At 40.5% G+C, this 18,522-nt stretch overlaps 1 protein-coding gene across 1 annotated transcript in view; it reads left to right on the top strand.

Moving 5' to 3' along the window:
- Positions 1–18,430, top strand: part of LOC129101587 (citron Rho-interacting kinase) — a 36,235-nt gene extending 17,805 nt beyond the window's left edge. The window contains exons 15-39 of the mRNA XM_054611460.1: positions 1,352–1,549; positions 3,755–3,948; positions 4,438–4,573; positions 4,667–4,771; positions 5,017–5,157; positions 5,415–5,522; positions 6,107–6,163; positions 6,266–6,386; positions 6,578–6,733; positions 8,043–8,219; positions 9,538–9,718; positions 10,269–10,357; positions 10,450–10,554; positions 10,797–10,966; positions 12,847–12,927; positions 13,263–13,398; positions 13,740–13,879; positions 13,999–14,091; positions 14,992–15,100; positions 15,527–15,655; positions 15,937–16,017; positions 16,095–16,173; positions 16,266–16,439; positions 16,749–17,034; positions 18,407–18,430. Coding sequence (XP_054467435.1) covers positions 1,352–1,549; positions 3,755–3,948; positions 4,438–4,573; positions 4,667–4,771; positions 5,017–5,157; positions 5,415–5,522; positions 6,107–6,163; positions 6,266–6,386; positions 6,578–6,733; positions 8,043–8,219; positions 9,538–9,718; positions 10,269–10,357; positions 10,450–10,554; positions 10,797–10,966; positions 12,847–12,927; positions 13,263–13,398; positions 13,740–13,879; positions 13,999–14,091; positions 14,992–15,100; positions 15,527–15,655; positions 15,937–16,017; positions 16,095–16,173; positions 16,266–16,439; positions 16,749–17,034; positions 18,407–18,430 — 3,270 coding nt within the window. The remainder of the gene's footprint in view (positions 1–1,351; positions 1,550–3,754; positions 3,949–4,437; positions 4,574–4,666; positions 4,772–5,016; positions 5,158–5,414; positions 5,523–6,106; positions 6,164–6,265; positions 6,387–6,577; positions 6,734–8,042; positions 8,220–9,537; positions 9,719–10,268; positions 10,358–10,449; positions 10,555–10,796; positions 10,967–12,846; positions 12,928–13,262; positions 13,399–13,739; positions 13,880–13,998; positions 14,092–14,991; positions 15,101–15,526; positions 15,656–15,936; positions 16,018–16,094; positions 16,174–16,265; positions 16,440–16,748; positions 17,035–18,406) is intronic.
- Positions 18,431–18,522: the final 92 nt, after the last annotated feature.

Below are 18,522 nucleotides of genomic sequence, written 5' to 3'. Positions count from 1 at the left end.
TTTTCTACATTGTAGATTAATATTGAAGACATCCAAACTATGAAGGAACACATATGGAATTATGTGGTAAACAAACAAATGCTCAACAAACCAGAATATGTTTTATATTTTAGATTCTTCAAAGTAGTTGAATGAGAAGGTGTGTCCAAACTTTTGACTGGTACTATATATATATATATATTAGTATCAATATTAGTCACCCATATCTCAGTAGCAATGATTTTTCTAAAAGAGGTGACATTTATAGATTGTGAGAAAACCAACTTTAGGTGGATTCACTCTCGACAGCACCTCAGCTGCTCAATCTGTTTCATGGAAAGAGCAGATGTTCTTCTGTATTTGGTACAAGCAGTGTACAGTAAATGTAACATTCATTTCAGTCAAGGAAATTCTAAGACAGATTTACAGCGTCTTTAGCTGGATTTCTTTTTTATTTGCTGAACACCCACAGCCTTCCCAAATAGTATTGAGCAATTTGTATTCAGCAGTTTTGATGATGCAAAGCTCCGGATGTGATTAACTTTAGATCTGCAAGTTGCTCCATGGATCCGGATGACAGACAAGTAAAGTAAATATAGAGGCTTGCTGGATCACCACTGTATCAATTGCAGCTTTGACTTCCTCGCCCCGCCTTAAGTATTTAGTTGCTGCTGTCAGTCCCCTGCCTCGGGGGAGCAGAAGCACTGAGTCAGTACAGAACAGACAATTTATGGATTTAAAAGCTTTGCCTCTTTTTTCCCCCGCCACCTGGAAGTTGTGCGTGGTACACATGTTCCCATGAGAGCTGAGAATAAGGAGCTCTCACATGGAGCCTCACCAGCCTTTAACCCTCATTTCCCTACACAGTAGTCTCGGCTGATTAATAACCAGACTGATGCTGATGAAATGATTAGCCCGCTGCTTGCTCCGCACGCTGCCTGAGTTGAACAAGTAGCCTGGAAATCATGCTAAAATGATTACTGCATTATATCACTAACCTAGATATCTGCATCATCTAATAATGCAGCAGTAGAGACTGTGTGGAGTGTTGGGTCAAGTTTTTTTGTAGATAAGTAATAATATGCTCAGTTCTATGCCTATATGCACAATGTAAGCGGGACCTACTCATGTATGTCAGCTGTAAAAGGAAAAAAAAAATATATATATATGTTTAAGACATAAGTATAATATTAGTTACCATCTATAGAGACAAAAAATTATTTAGAAAAAAGGAGACATTTTTTCAGAAGATCCTGTTTATGTTTGATTGTTGATTTGTTGATTGTTACTTGTTTGATATATTTTTAGTGCTCCGTATATTCTCCTCTCTTAAAACTGGCAGTCTGAGAGTCCTGTTGAATTCCTCCTGCAGGTTATCACAGATCTGGAGGAGCAGCTGACCGCACTGACTCAGGAGAACGCCGAGCTGAACCGCCAGAACTTCTACCTGTCCAAGCAGCTGGATGAGGCTTCTGACGAGAGAGAGGACCGACTGCAGCTCAGTCAGGATGTGGACAGGCTCCGCCGGGAGGTGGCCGACCGTGAAATGCACCTTAACAACCAGAAACAGGTACCACAGGCTGCTGGTGGTCATGTTCAGGTTGTTGGTTTATGTGTGTGTTTGTATGTGTGTGTTCTTACTTTGTTCCTACTTTGCTCATGTTTAAGAGTATAGAGTTAGTTTGTACACTAACATGGCTAAAAATGAAACAGGGAAACACTGCAGTCTTTCAACCATTCATTCTCTTTAATACATTGGACAGGTCACCAGTGTATCACCAAGTAAAGACACAAACAATCAAACAGCTGACTTTTTAAGGTTTAGTTTGTTTTTTTATCCAGTGCAGTGAGTAGTTTTTCAATTTCTACATGAAATTGCCACAAAATATGAGCTGTCATTAGAGACGACCCACAGTTTTTCTGTTGTCTGAGACAGTTGTGCTCCTTCTTTTAGTTCAGGTTCCTTCCCCTTGTCCACTTCCTTCTCGCAGCCAGTCAGACACCAGGTTTTCACTTACTCACATAATGTGATATCTCCTCACTACCTTTGACAGGTGACCTAGACATCTCTCCCAGCTCTGACAGTGTTAAGTGTAAATCAGGCAGCAGAAACCCTGGGAATATTTCAGCATTGTTATGTGCAGTATTCTGGATGCAGAGAGGAGGCTGTGTGATGTGTGTGCAGCCCCTGTGGGAGGATCTGTGTGTGGGTGTCCAGTAGCGCTCTCGATGCTGCTGGTTGTGTAACCAGCGATGGAAGTCATAGACGAAGGATGGGGTGGTGTGTGGGAGGGATGTGTCATCCCCATCACTCCCAGGTCGTGTCAGCTGTGGAAGCGTTGGACTTCAGAGGGCCGTGGTGTTGCTGCAGCAGCAGCAGCACAGGCTATATTTGTCTCCCAATGCTTTGTCTAACGCGGCGTGTTGTAAGGTATAAAACACAGCACTTTGTGTACGCCCTGTGAATAACAAAACGTTCTGTGCCCAAACATATCAAGTTAATATCTCCACAGGAGTACCAATGTTGTTTTTCTAATTGCGGTTGAAGTGTTATTAATTAAAGTGACGGTACACACAGTCATTAACATGGTAGGTTAGTTGCCAAACTCTATCTATGTTGTTTAAGCTGCAATCAAATGCTGACTAGATTCCATGTCTGATATATGAACGAAGAAGTTACTGTAAATAAAGGTTTTTAACCCGCTTAACTGTCTGTATAATGGCCGGTGACCAGCAGGTTGTGGTGGGAGATCAGGGAGTGGACATCTCATGTTTGTGTTATTGCATTTTTTATATGATGCTAAAACTTTCCTTGTTAGCCCGAGGTCTTCCTTTCAGTAATAGAGCAGACTACACACAACGCTACTACCTGAACTTTACACGAGCACTTCCTTTACATGCACAGTAAATGCTTCCGTGTAATTCTACTCCACTACATTTCATAGGGAAATGTTACACTTTTTACCCCTCTACATTTGATTGACAGATTAAGTTACTAGTAATTTTGCAAATTTGATAAAAGAATAGATTTTACATCCCAAAAATATGATTGATTTCCAGTTATAAAGGAACAACCCCACATAATGTAAGATTCAAATTAGCTACCTGCTACAACACTAAAATTCTGTCTTTGTGAGGATGCACACTAATTAATAAAATGATATAGCATATTATTACTGACGTGTAATTTTCCTGCAATATTAGTATTATTACTTTTGACATCATTTTTTTATTACATTTTTATGATTGTTATTGCATAGTAGATCGTTTTTTTATTTTGCTATTGCTACTTTTACTTATGCAACGAATCTGGATACTTCTACTACTATGTGTTGTGATAAAACCCCCAAGCTGTCGGTTAAATAGTACTTTGTCACTGCCTCCCAAATAAGTGTCTTTTTACAACACTCCCGAGGGGAAGTGGCTACCAAGAGATTTCCTCAACCCAGCAGATGGAAAATAAATCACCACCACAAGATCCTTGTTTATAATCAGCTACATTTCTTACACAGGTTAACTTTCCACATTTTGTAACCATGCCAATGGAGGGGGAAACATTCATTTCTTAATCAGTCAATGAGTAGTAGTAGTAGTTTTTGAGGCTAGACGACAACAGAAGTCCTTCAATGCTTTTGAAGCTGTTAAACTATCGTTCTCTCTTTATCTCACCTTTTTTTAGCTTATAATGAATTACCACTTGAGATGTTGAATTGTGTCCTAGGCACAGTCCTGGTATCAACAGTATTTCTCAATAAAATCCTGTTTTTTGTATCAGAACCTGGAGACACTGAAGACCACGTGCACCATGCTGGAGGAGCAGGTTATGGAGCTGGAGACCCTGAACGACGAGCTGCTGGAGAAAGAGAGACAGTGGGAAGCCTGGAGGGCAACACTGGAGGAGGAGAAGAACCAGGCTGAGAGGAGGACCAGGGACATCCAGAGACTGCTGGACACAGAGAAACAGAACAGGTTACAATAACATCCATGCACACATCACTCATGAGTGTGGCTACATTTATTGACTTAGTTGGAATTTGTGTTAACTTTGCCTTGTAATTCTATGTCCATTTAGTATTGAGTTGAGGCATGGAGTTATTTTGTTGTTGAGATAAATAGACTTCAGAGGGTTTTCATTAGTCCATGATATAATTTAACCAAAAGACATGTTACATTTTTAGAAAGGTTTATGAGTTTCTTTTTCAAGACTTTCAACCTTTTTTTTTTTTTTTTGCTCTGAACGTTGTTGTTGCTATCAGTGTTTGATCAGCTCCCTCCGCCTACACACACCGAATGCAACAGATTTGGGCAAATTCTCCAGGGTTGGTGAAAAAAATTTATTCTGGGAAATATATGAAATTATTTTCTGAGCTGGTGTAGGCGAGTGTATGATGAGAACTGGGTACACAAAAGCATATTAAAACACAACTACTGTCGCCAATGGTTTGCTGTATGCTCCAGGCTTCGTTCAGAGCAGCGCAACTCTGAGTCTCGCCAAGCTGTGGAAAAGGCAGTTAAGGAGCACAAAGCCGAGATCCTGGCCCTGCAGCAGGCCCTCAAAGACCAGAAAGTTAAAGCTGAGAGCCTTGCCGACACTGTAAGCATTTCCACATTTAATAAGTATTTTAATTCGCCGTAGTTTTCTGCTTAACATATGTTACAGCAAAATATTGCTGCTTTCTGTTCTCAGTTGAATGATCTGGAGAAGAAGCATGCCATGCTGGAGATGAACGCCCACAGTTTGCAGCAAAAGCTGGAGAGTGAGCGGGATCTGAAGCAGAGGCTGCTGGAGGAGGTACATTCTGTATTAAAGCCCTGACCTCTGTTGTTCTCTTTTATGTATTATGTACAAATTAAATTTTAAATGTTTGGTTTGGTAGATTTTTTTAACCTCTGCTGCAAGTCAATTGCCAGAACAGAAACATTTTTCATTTCTCATAGCTATAACAAATGTCAAACAATGCTGAAAGGTTTTAAGAAGTGCAAGTGGCAAAGTAGAAGCATCCAGTTTGTGATGCAAGAGCTGTTTTACGTCCACAGCAAGAGAAACTGCAGCAGCAGATGGAGGCCCAGAAGACCCACATCTTCCGTCTGACTCAGGGGCTGCAGGACGCTCTGGACCAGACTGACCTGCTGAAGACTGAAAGGACTGATCTGGAATACCAGCTGGAGAACATCCAGGTGCTGCTTAACACACACACATACACACACACACACGTACACATTTACTTACTAAAAGCACATACTGGGAGTCTGTGAGGTGCATGCACATGTAGACCTGCCGGACTTTCTGTCATTTGCAGTATTGATTCTCCATCATTGTTGGAGACACATAAACAAATACATCCCCCCGTTCCCCTGTCACCCTCTCTGTGTCAAGTGAAGTACTTGAGAAGAAATTCATGGCAGTAGTGATGTTCATTTAGCTCCACCTGCAGGCTGTGTACTCCCATGAGAAGGTGAAAATGGAGGGGACCATCACCCAGCAGACCAAGCTCATAGACTTCCTCCAGGCCCAGGCACATGGGGGCTCCAAGAAGAAGAAGGTCAGATAAAAAATGTATCTAGTTGGATTGAGTGTAACTTGACTGTCTTCCTATAGAAGTCTGGATGTTTTTGAAAACCCTTGAAAAATGTTCTGAAAGTTTTTTAAAGTTTTGCCGTTAGACAAATGTCTTGTGAAGATTTACATGATACTAAAACTAATCAAAATCTTTTAAATCAAGTTGAGAAAAAAGGGTATTAAAAGAAGTATTATAAAATCAAATAGTCAGGATGATTAGATAATTAAGTAGACTGATTGCACGTCGGGATATCTAAGATAGCAAACAGTCAAAATGACAATTAGGTGATTCATACATTTTTTTAGAACGTGTTCAAAAAATCTAAATTTGGGGAGGCTTTTAAATTAATATGACAAGTTTGATAATTACTTAGATTCAGGACATCCATGTTTTATTCACTTTATTCATAAACTGTCATTTACAACTTCCAGCAGCCTCTTTGCACATTCAGAAAGAGTTGTAGATCATCACCAAATAGAAACTGAATTAGAGTCAGAACCAATGGGAGAGTAAGGAGCAAAGTCATGTTTTTAAACAGTTGAAACCTTGTGGTTCCTTCGTCTCAGGGTCTGTTTGGGCGTCGTCGAGAGGACCTGTTGGCTGCCATGGCTGCTCAGGCCCAGGCCCAGGCTCAGGGTCAGGGTCAGGGTCAGGGTCAGGGTCAGGGTCAGGGCCAGGGTCAGGGCCAGGGTCAAGGCCAGATTTCCCCTGTGCCCTCCATCCAGCCGGTGCCTCTGCAATACAGCGACATGAAAGTAGCGCTGGACAAAGAGCGTTCTCGTTCCTCTGACCTGGAGGAAGCCATGCAGAAAATGAGAGGGGAGCTGCGATCTCTGAGAGAGGAAGGTGAGACCGCTCTTACACTTTGATTAAACACATTTAAAAAGCTGCACACTATACTATACCTTTTAATATTATCTTCTTTGATAAACAGAAAGCTAAGAAAGTTTACAGTATTCAGCATGCTAAAACAACATATCATTCAAATAGATATAACAAATGATATAAGCTCAATTAATGAATTATTCCAACCCCAGCGCTCCAGTATAAGGATCATGTTAACTCAAACCCGGCCGCAGCGAGGCAGCAGATGATTATGTCTGCCATGGTGAAGTCTCCTGAGCACCAGCAGGGTCCGACCAACCTGGCACCCTCCAACTCAGAGCGCAGGAAGGCGACTGCAACACCTGAGGGTGAGTGAAAAGATGATGTTTACCCAGGTGCAGCCTTTTCTCTCTAACAAACACCTACATGCAGGTTTATAGCTTCAAACTTGACATATACTGGCCCTCATCTGCACACACAAAGATACACACATATAATGTCACTCGGGAAGGATCACTTACTCTTACTATCCTTTTTCTTTCACACACCTTTCAGAGAGAAGGAGGGTCACTTTTGAAAGTAAGTTGTCCAAACTTATGGTTTCTCAGTTTGGTCTCTTATCTCTCTTCTCCTTTTGCCTCATCACATCCTTGAAAGGCCAGATTTTAAAAGCTCTGCACTTTTATAAAAATGTGAGATCCCACCAGGCTGGTCAGGTGAAGCTGAGAGAGTGCACAGCTTTAGAAATCTGAAGCATTTTATCTTAGCCAATCTGATTTGCAGAACTTTGCTCTGCTCTTTAACTCACTACAATCCCACCTGAACTTCACATCATACACCAACAAAGATGTACCATATTAGAAACTCTGCAATGCACAAAACGCTGTTTGAACCCACACTGTGAAAAAAAACTAAAGGTATTATTCAGTCAATGTATTCCTTTTTACAAAAGGGCTCAAAATTACAAGAAGTTATACAACAAGTTAAGCCTGGACGATCTCTATCTTAATATTGTGTCATTATAAAGTTTTTTTTAATTTTTGTGATGAAATTGGCTGATTGTGACATCAACAAAATGAAGAAGAAAAAGGATAATATAAGTAGAAGGCAACAAGAACAACAACTAAGAAATGTAAAGTAGACATGAAAACACAATATTATTGTTTGAATTTTATGAACCGTGTTGCTATCATCAACACTTGGTTAACTAATACGAGCATATAAAAGGAATGAAAAAAATACGGAAACTCCATTAATTCTAATCTGAGTTGTTTGCTTTATTTTTCCATCCAAAGCAGAGATCTAAGATAATTCTAATAAACATTCTAATAAATATTTGTGTTTGAGACTCTTATAGAAAATGTTGTGATGTGCAAACAGAGTACTGCGCACACAGTGGGAAACTGGGTACTGACTGAATAATGCCTTTAAAATGCAGCAGTGAGAGAGCACAAGCACAAGGGATTGATCAAACAAATATTTTTTTTCAACCATCTTTGTCTCCAGAGTTTACTTGCTTATGCATTTTTGCTAAACAGCTTAAAGTTCTTTTGGAAGCCTTCTTTTGTTGGACTGATTTCATAGCGGGTATGGCATGGTGCACTGAGGTTTTGAAGTGATGTTAATGTACCTGACACAGCAAGACCTGCCCTCACTGTGTTCCCTGACTGTATTCAGAGTTTAGCCGTCGTTTGAAGGACAGTCAGAGAGACAGAGACAGAGAGAGGGAGAGAGAGAGGGTGGTGCACCACAACACCCCTCACCGCTTCACAGTGGGACTCAACATGAGAGCTGCCAAGTGCACCGTGTGCCTAGATACTGTGCACTTTGGTCGCCAGGCTGCTACCTGTCTTGGTGAGTTATACAGATTTTATGTAAAAAAAAAACCTTTTTGAAACTATTGCCTGCCTGTTCATTATTTTTTATGTATTTTCTATTGTATAAATGGAGATTATGAAACTGAAAATGGGACAGTTTTTATGATGTGTGAAACCATGGTGATGGCTAAGGCTGTTGCCTCTGACTCATTCCCATTGTTCTGCCTAACCTTTTCATAACATTGGACTTTTGTGTCTGAATCCAGGATTTGAGTCTTTCATTTTTCCAAACTTAGAAAAATGAAGTAAAAAAACCATGTAAAAATAGATGTCAGCTCTTATCCATAAAGGAACTGATGACAAATTCAAACTAGAGACCATTTGCAGTGGGGCCACACTACACAGTGTAATGTTTTGTGATTGCATTTTGCATGCCGTGACGCTGTTTGGGAAACAGAATCTGTCTACAGACATTTTGTCGTGATGACTCACACACAGACTCACAAAGTAAAAACAATACCAGCATGCCTGTCACAGCCGGTTAATATGCCATAAATATGTCATGGTATAGTGTATAATAAAAGTCATAGTATAGTATGTCATGAAAAAGACATGAACCTATCGTAAAAAAATATGTCATATTATGTCATAAAATGCCATAAAAGCATCATTGTATAGTTGCATAGAAAGCCGTGGTATAGTATGTCATCAAGAAGTCATAGTATAGTATGTCGAAAAATAATGAATATAGATATGTCATTAGTCATACAAATGTCATAGTATAGTATGTCAAAAAACATAGTGATATATTTCATAAAAATATGAAAAGTCATTGCACAGTATGTAATAAATAGTCATAGAGAAGTCAAAGTATAGAGTGCTGCAGGGATGATGTATTTTTACAGACCAACCCTCAAAGTTACTATCGCACTAGTTCCCCTGACAAAAAGGATTTTGGATTATTGCAGAAAATAAGCTCTCTGGCAAACACAAGTTTATGATTCCTATACAGTTTGTTCAGCAAGATAATCTTCACAAATGAAATCTACCTTCATTTTGATCTCAACTACACACCAGCACAGTTTCCTGACTGCATTTTGCACAGTTGTGGCGCTAACTCTGCGACAGAATCTGTCCACAGACAGAAAAAAAACCCATCTAGCAAAGTACTCAAAAACGCCTCTGGTAGTTCCTGCTACAGTAGGAGGTCCAGGATGACATTTTGCGTTGATGACTCAGACACAGAATCACAAGGTGAAAACAATACCAGCATCACTGTCGGGGCTGGTAAACACTAAATTGAATTTTTCACATGTTGGAGATGGCTCTCTAATAATAATTTTCTTTCTCCTCAGAATGTCACGCATTATGCCACCCAAAATGCTCCCCCTGCCTTCCAGCCACGTGTGGCATGTCCAGCGACTGCTCCCTGCATCTGTCTGAGGGCCTGTGTCGGGACAAAGGTAGCTCCTCAGGCCAGCAGCTCAAAGAGACCAGCGGACACATGCACCTGGAGGGCTGGATGAAACAGCCCAGGTTAGCTATGGATACAATAATGTCAATGTTTACACTTTTCTTCTTACTGCTGTTTGCCATTCATTTTGACTTTTTCGGTACCGAACATGCATGGGGGCCATACAGTTCCTACACATCACATGTCAAAACAAAGCTGATTTAACTACATGTTGTCTATATAATCACATTGACCAGTTATGCATCCAGACATTTTGCATAGGTCCACATGCATCTTAGCAGGATGGTGTGTCTGTTTTACACAGATAGATTGTGAAGTGGAAAACTTGCCGTACCGTAAGGAGTCACAGAATAGTTAGATATGATTAGTGAATAATTAAAACAATGTTGATCATATGGCCCGAAAACTAGTTTTGTGCTCTCTCATTATGAGCCCGTGTCATCCCCTCCCACGGATCAGGTGGGCTGATAAACACAATTATGTTTATTCTGAAAAGGTCTACCCATCTTGTACAGTTTAAACAAAGGCATTTTTTAAGTGTCCTACAAAAAAAGTTGGATCCATTTGATCATCTATGCTTTGTAGTAATGCAGTTACTTCTTGTGTTTGCAGGAATGGGAAGCGAGGCCAGGGCTGGGAGAGAAAATACATGGTCCTGGATGGGACTAAAGTGTCCATCTACGAGATAGAGCCCAGAGAAGGTCTCCCTCTTCAACAACACACAGCAGCATTTCATAGTTTACCAGAGTGGATCAATTTTCATGTTTTGATTTTTTTTGTGTGTATTATTCAGAAGCAGTGAAGCCACTGGAAGAGTTTGACCTGTGTTTGTCAGATGGAGAGGTGGTTGTTCATGGAGCAGTGGGGGCATCGGAACTGCCCAACACCGCAAAGTCAGGTACAACATAGGAATCACCCACCTAACACTAATTTACATACTAAAAAATATCTCTCTTTATCCCATTTCCTCCCCCTTTCTCTTTCAGAATTCTCCTAAGCAGTTTTGTTTAAAGTTTTTGTCTTTTGACTTTGTTTTATTCTATACTTTTGTGTAGGGTGTTTGACTATAATTGTATAGAAACCATGAAAATATGTGCGAGTGTAAATCCTGAAGTCGTGCCTAACTTCCCTGTGTGTCAGATGTTCCCTACGTCCTGAAGCTGGAGTCCCGTTGTCACGCTCCCTGCTGGCCGGGACAGTTAATGTACTTCATGGCTCCCAGTTTCCCAGACAAACAGCGCTGGGTGGCTGTGATGGAGTCAGTGGTGGCCGCGGGGCGAGCCTCACGGGAGAAGGCCGAGGCCGACGCAGTGAGTATCTCTGGAGCAGGCTGGGGGGGGCGCCCGGGGCTATTGGCTCTCTGTGTCCTTGCTGTCTGTTGATGCAGATCATAAACCGTTATGACCGCAGTCACAGATAACTGTCTTGTCTATGGCTGTGGTCGTAATCTTACTGTTTAACTGTGTGAGGGATATTCATGAGTTGACAATTCATTTAAAGACACAGGCTTCAGGTTTAGAGCTTAAACTAATAACCCGCAGTTCACTTATATGTGTCGTTAATTGTCCCCTTTCTTCTCTCCTCTCTTCTTTCCCTCCTCTCTCTCTTTGTCCTTCTCACTGCTGTTTGTTGCTTTTTCATCATGCCACATTGTATGTCCGGTATATGGGCATGTTTTGTTCATTTGCTCTATTTTACCCATTCCATTGGGTTTCATTGCAAACATAGGCTGCCGTGTCCAAAAGACAAATGGTTCTGTCTCCTCTGGTCCAGGTAAAAAGTTACAAAGATATAGACATCCCACTGACTGACACACACACACACACACACACACACACCTGCAGATCCTTCACGAGGCACGCAGTAGTGCATGTGTCTGTCATTGTGTTGGTTGGTCACCCCCCCCGACACACTGCTCTCACCTCACCTGCTGTGGCCACTCCTCACTCTCACTATTCTCTGCTGCACTGTCTTGTCCTGTGCAAACTCTGCGTTCATGTAATCGTTTCAATGTATCTGAAACAAGTCTTTGGTGTTCTGTTTTATAACCACAGTACACAACTTCTCACCAAGATGTTTGATCATCTTTGGGTTGATCCCCTTCAGCCGTCCTGACAGGGTTTTAACCTACTGGTGTACTCGTCTGTGTTTTTACCCTGCTGCCCCTCTGCACCCTCTTTAGAGACTGGGATTCAAGACACGTGGCTGGATCGTCAGTGACCCAACAGTGACAAACTGGGATATATGAACTTGACTTTTAAGAAACTTGACTTGAGTTTGAAAGGATTTAGAGTTGACTTGGCATGTATCAGAATGACTTGAAACAAATATTTTTCTTCATCTTTTTCGCCAACTTTTAACATGTGACTTGAATAATTTCCCATGCTGCTATTATAAAACGTAATATAAATAAATTGAGGTTAGCCAGTCTAGAGTAAGATGCCTCATTTTTGATTTCGCTGTTTTGGACGTTTCTGGACGTCACCCTCTATAAAAACGTAGCTACCAGGTGCCAGATTGTAAGCACACGTCCAAGAGGGAGCTACGAAAATGGCAGACAAAATAAAAAATATAGCAATGCAAATAGGCAAGTAGACAAAGCTTGTTCCAAAACAAGAGGGGATCTGGGGTTGGCTTTTACCCGCTGACTAGCACCCAAACCCTCGTCGAGCCGGGAAGAAGGGGCCAACTTTGAATGTTGTGTTTACAAGTTACAAATCACCTCTAGCAGAAGTATGTTAGACCCCAAACAACCCCTTTTTACTAAAGAGGTTAATATCAAAAAAGGAAATTCACTTGTGACGCTATATGTTTATGAGCTCTTATTCTTTTTATATGATAACTGTTAAACCTATACATTTATTTATTAATTTTATTTATGTGTTTAAATTATATATTAAAAAAATGTAATTCATAAAACAAACAAACAAATGTTGAAAGTGTACTTTTACTGTAAATAGACGTCTTAGTGGTGGTTCAAAGGGTTAAAAATGCAATAACTCCACCCACTTTGTGACTGGACTTAAAACTGGAGACTGACTTGTGACTTGGTCCCACCTCTGACACTGTGAGCCTGCACACAGTCCTGCAGCCGTCCGGCCCCCTCTGTTCTGCTCCTCTGCTGCCTCCCCCATGAGGTCGCGTTGAGGTCGTGACCCTGCTGACCCCTCACCCCTCTCTGCTCTTACAGAAGCTGCTAGGAAATTCTCTCCTAAAGCTGGAGGGAGATGATAGGCTGGACATTAACTGCACCCTCCCCCTCACAGATCAGGTACTCGTATAGATTACATTTTATTTAATCATATTTAATGGAGTTTATAGTGTGCACATACAGTCAACATATATTTTAATGTATTTCTTTAATAATGAATCTGCTGTTTTTAGACATTTTGTAATGTTGATAATTTAGAAAAAAACACATTTTATCCACAGTAGCAGTTATTTTCAGAGGCAGAATGATCTTAATTTATGTAGGGACATGGAGCACAGAGCAGATGCTCACGGCTCACTGCCAAGGATTGCCACATGTTGCTTCTGTTTGAAATTGAACCATGTTCACCAGAATAATTATGCTTATGTTAATGATGTTTTCTTGCTGTGCTGCAGATAGTTATGGTGGGCTCTGAAGAGGGTCTGTATGCCCTGAACGTTATCAAGAACTCTCTAACTCACATCCCTGGCCTGGGATCAGTGTTTCAGATCCACATCATCAAAGAGCAGGAGAAACTACTTATGATTGTTGGTGAGATGTCCAGCTTTGTTATTGTCAATGGATGAAAACTGTCTTCTGAGCAGCGGCATCTGAGTCTAGACTTTTAGTTAATTAAATTCAGGGAGCAAGTATTGTTCATAAATCAAAAAGCCAATATCCCCTGCCATTCAACTGGCATAATTGAGGCTCTATAATTATTATTTATCATTAAAAACTTTGAGAATCAACACTGCTTTTCTAATAATTCTGGTGAAACTTGGAGATGTGATTCATCTTGTCACACAGGAAAGCATGATGACTAAGATTTCAATTGTCTTGGTGTCCTGCTGGAACATCAGCTACCGTGTAACATCTGTCTTTGTGCATTGCAGGAGACGAGAGGGCGTTGTGTCTGGTGGAGATTAAGAGAGTGAAGCTGTCTCTGGCCCAGTCCCACCTGCCCAGCCAGTCTGAACTGGCTCCTTACATCTTTGAGACGGTGAAGGGCTGCCATCTGTTTGCTGCAGGAAGAGTAGGTTTTCATCTCCTCTGTGAAATTTGAAATAAAGCTTCCTGACTTTGAAGCGATTTTCTTTTTTGTTGGTGGAAAGGAAGTGACTTCAGAGAGTGCTTTCTGCGTTCTTTTTACAGATAGACAACGGACCGTGTATATGTGCTGCTATGCCCAACAAGATAACCATTCTGCGCTACAACGACAATCTCAACAAATACTGCATTCGTAAGGTGAGTATGAACCTAACTGACAGTGGCAGAAACCCCAATACTGGAACAGCAACCAACACGACAAAATAAAGGATGTAATCATGTTAAGAAGAAGAAAAAGTAGAAAATAATGACAAAACATGCATGTTGATACCTGAGTTTTGAGAATTAGAAACTGAAATAACTAACACATTATATGTCAGTGAAAAGCTGAACTTTACCCCAAACAGAAGGGGTCATTCCCAGCGTATGTTCCCAGCATCCTACTGTGTGTTCCCCAGTTCTACATTTAGTCTCTCCCATGGTCCTATGTTCCCAGGGTCCTATATTTCCAGGGTCTTATGTTCCCCAGCTCCATACAGCACATAAGTGGAACCTGATAAAGGTGTTACCCAGGTCTGTATTGGCTTAGTATGAAAATGGCTGTTGTGGGACGTTGTAAAAGGTAACATAAGTCTAGAGTTGAACATAAGGCCCTGGGAAAATGAGTCCCTGGCAACATCAAACCCTCGTACTGTGCTAGAAAGGGGCACATATTTTTTGCTTTCAAATTCAAACAACATAACTGACTCCTAAAGGCAGCATTTACCTTGCTGTTAAACATCTCACTAACAGAGAACATTGTTTTTAATAGTATGGCAAACAGCAATAAAGTAGATTTGTAAATCATGCCTAACCCAAGGAGTACGAGCATGAATATGTGTTAACAGACTATTGAACTTGGGAACATAGATACGCTCCCAATCAGAAGATACTTTGCAGTTTCTAGTTAAAACATATCAGGATCACATTCATTTATTCCTATGAATAAAAATAGAGAATAAAAAGTACTAAATAGTGGAGGCCTTCTGCCATCATAAAGGTTTCTAAATAGCTCCAAGGTTTTGTCTGTCACTCATGTCTCCATTCTTCATCTCACAGGAGATTGAAACTCTGGAGCCCTGCAGCTGCATCCATCTGACCAGCTACAGCATCATCATCGGCACCAACAAGTTCTACGAGATTGAGATGAAGCAGTTTGTGCTCGAGGGTGAGGAGGACACAAGTAGAATATCACGACATAAAAATAACAGCAGTTTTGATCAGATTGTGTGCAAGCTTCTGCTTTATTTTAAGATGCACCTGCTTACATAGAACAAAGAAACTCCCCACACCGTCTGCTTCACTTGCATACAGAGATATTTTGGTTGTCACTAAATATCTCTGAATGCAAGTGAATCAGACAGTGTAGGGGAGTTTGTTGTTCTATATTGTTGACCCTAGGTATTCTCCTACCTACCTGTTGACCTACTGTTTGAATGATTTACCTGCTTGAAAAAACATGCAATACAATAATGTAATGTAATTAGGCAGCAGACAATCACAGGATAACATTTAAGAAACATCTGCCTGAATATGTCAATTAGCCTCATAAAGACGTATCATTTTAAAATGGCGTTTGATTTCTCCACTGCAGAGTTCCTTGACAAGAACGACGTGTCTCTGGCCTCGGCAGTGTTTGCAGCCTCGTCCCACAGTTTCCCCATCTCCATTATGCAGGTGGCCAGCAGCATGCAGAAGGAGGAATACCTGCTGTGTTTTCACGGTGTGTTTGGATGCACAACAACTCCACACGCTGCTTCTGTTTTTCCGTTTACAACACAAGATAAACAACTAGTTCATTTTTTTTTTTACTATACTAAAAATGCAAGTCATAAAATGATACTTTGTGAAGGATGGTGACCCTCATGTTTTGTATATCATTTAAATGATGGCACTGTAAGTGAAACTACTGCCTTCTCACAAGACTTACCATGACCTGTCTTGAGTTTTGACACATTAAGCTGCAAACTTAGGTGTGTATAGTAATCTTTATTTATGTGGCAGAGTTTGGAGTGTTTGTGGACACGTACGGACGAAGAAGCCGCACCGAGGACATTAAGTGGAGTCGTCTGCCTCTGTCCTTTGGTAAATACACTCTTTGAAGCATCAATACCGCAATCAGCAATATGGCATCACATTTTGACACTGTTTCCCTGGTGCAGCCTACAGAGAGCCCTACCTGTTTGTCACCTACTTCAACTCTCTGGACGTCATTGAGGTTCAGGGACATGCTTCTCTGGGGTGAGACACACTGGCTTCCTCGGACCAGATTTGAGAAACTTAAGATTTTGGGGCGTTAGCTGTATTTCTCACATCACTGTCTATACCTCCAGTCCTACAGTGTTGGCTCACCTGGACATCCCCAACCCTCGCTACCTGGGCCCAGCCATCTCCTCCGGGGCCATTTACCTGGCCTCCTCCTACCAGAACAAACTGCGGGTCATCTGCTGTAAGGGAAGTCTGATCCGAGAGTCGGGAGAGCTGCAGAGGACCGGCTCCAGCAGAGGGTCAGCTCCCTTCCATAGTTTTAACAACAACAAAAACACAACAAAAGAGAGAAAATTATTATTATTAAGTTATTGTGTGTAGGTAGATTTAAAAACACTTGAACGCCTACAAATCACTTTGTTACCTCCAAACACATTGTAGTTCAAATTCACAGGTAGAAAACACCATTGTTTTTGTTGGATAGGCCAACAGTGCCATCTGCTGTAAGAATATCAAATCTTCTTGTTTCTTACAGACAGCTGTTTTTCCCCAATAATATTGTCAAACACTGTTGTGAGACGCTGCTCTCTGCTTTGTTTCTACAGCAGTCCCAGTAAGCGAGGCCCACCCACCTACACTGAGCACATCACCAAGCGTTTGACCTCTGGCCCTGGCAGCCATGACGGCCTGCACCGGGAGCCCAGCACTCCACACCGGTACCGGGAGGGCCGCACCGAGTTCAGACGGGACAAGTCTCCCGCCCGACCGCTGGACAGAGAAAAGTCACCTGGCAGAGTGCTGGACAGTCGCAGGGAGAGGTCACCTGGGAGATTCGGAGACAGCACCCGACTTCATGCAGGATCCGTCCGAACACAGCTCGCCCCTGTTAACAAAGTAATGAAGCGTATAACTGAATATCCTTAGTCGTATCGTGGCTGCGTTCATGCCTCTTTCATCCCTTGCAAGGTTCCATTTCTACACTTATACGCTTATATTTGTAGTTTATGGCACACAATAAATACCATGACTTTTTATAACTTTTTTATGGCCTGCAAATCAATAACTTTTTATTGGCATACTTTAAATGACTTTCATATGAGATACTATACTATGACTTTTTTATTACATATTATGCTAAGACTTTTTGGTGGCATACCAAATACAATTTTTTTTATGGCATGACTTCCTAATGATATTTCTGTGACCTTCCCTACTACTTTGAATGGCATACTTTTTTATGACTTTTTTGACATACAATACTCTGACTTTTTTATGACCTATTATTATATTTGGACTTTTTTTTAATCACACTTTTTTGGCATACTATGGCTAATGGCTTTCTTTACTTTGACTTTAATGACTTTTTTATGGCATATTATTTTGTGAGTGTTATGACTATGATGGCATACTACATTATGGTATTTTATGGCATATGAAATACTATGACTTTCTATGGCAATCAATAGTATGACTTTTTGATTATTCTGTACTGTGACTGTTTTGACATGCTATACTATGACTTCTTAGACGTAATATGCAATGACTTTTATTTATATTTTCATCTTTACAATTACCTTTTTACGACATTTTTTTGACACACTTAATATAACTTATTTTTACAAACTATACTGTAACTTCTTTCGTCATACTATATACTATGACTTTTTTGTGACTTTTTTCAATAAGCTATACTTTTACTTTTTTAGACATACTATACAATTACTTATTTAATGATTTTTATCGATATACTATACAATGCCTTTTTTAAAACTGTTTTTTTTCGACATATACCATTTTACTTTTTCATACTAAACTATCGTTTTTTTTAATCATTCTCTACTATGACTGATTTATGACTTTTTTGACATACTAAACTATGACGTTTTATGGCTTTAATCAACATACTTCACTTACTCCTGTTGAGTAAAAACTAGTGTAGTAGCTATCATGAAGAATATCACAAAACTTATCATTTTACCTGTGATAGAATTATTTAATTTTTTTACTAATCCCGAACAGGGGGAATTTTTAATTAGGTTTAAACTGCTCTGATGTGAAAAAATGTAATTCAATTACAATAACCTATAACTATGAATTTAACAGTACAAGCGGATGTAATGTGAATAAACAAACTCTGTTCCAACTGTATTTGAATTTCAGTCAGGCCTCTACACATGTTTTAGACATTCACACAGTACATTGACGTCGCAATTTCAAAATGTCAGAACTGAAAGTTGAACCTTTTGTCTCTGTTGTTGTCTTGCAGGTCTGGGATCAGTCATCGGTGTGAATCCAGCTCTACGCCGCTCCTGACTGGAGGTTGAAGAGAAACTATGGGAAACTCTTGATCCACCCCTGAGTGCAAGCACACACACATGAACA

The sequence above is a fragment of the Anoplopoma fimbria genome, chromosome 13 (genome assembly GCF_027596085.1).
Source record: "Anoplopoma fimbria isolate UVic2021 breed Golden Eagle Sablefish chromosome 13, Afim_UVic_2022, whole genome shotgun sequence".
NCBI lineage: Eukaryota > Metazoa > Chordata > Actinopteri > Perciformes > Anoplopomatidae > Anoplopoma > Anoplopoma fimbria.
Note: the sequence above shows the minus strand (reverse complement) of the source record. Positions and strands in the feature narration are given on the sequence as shown.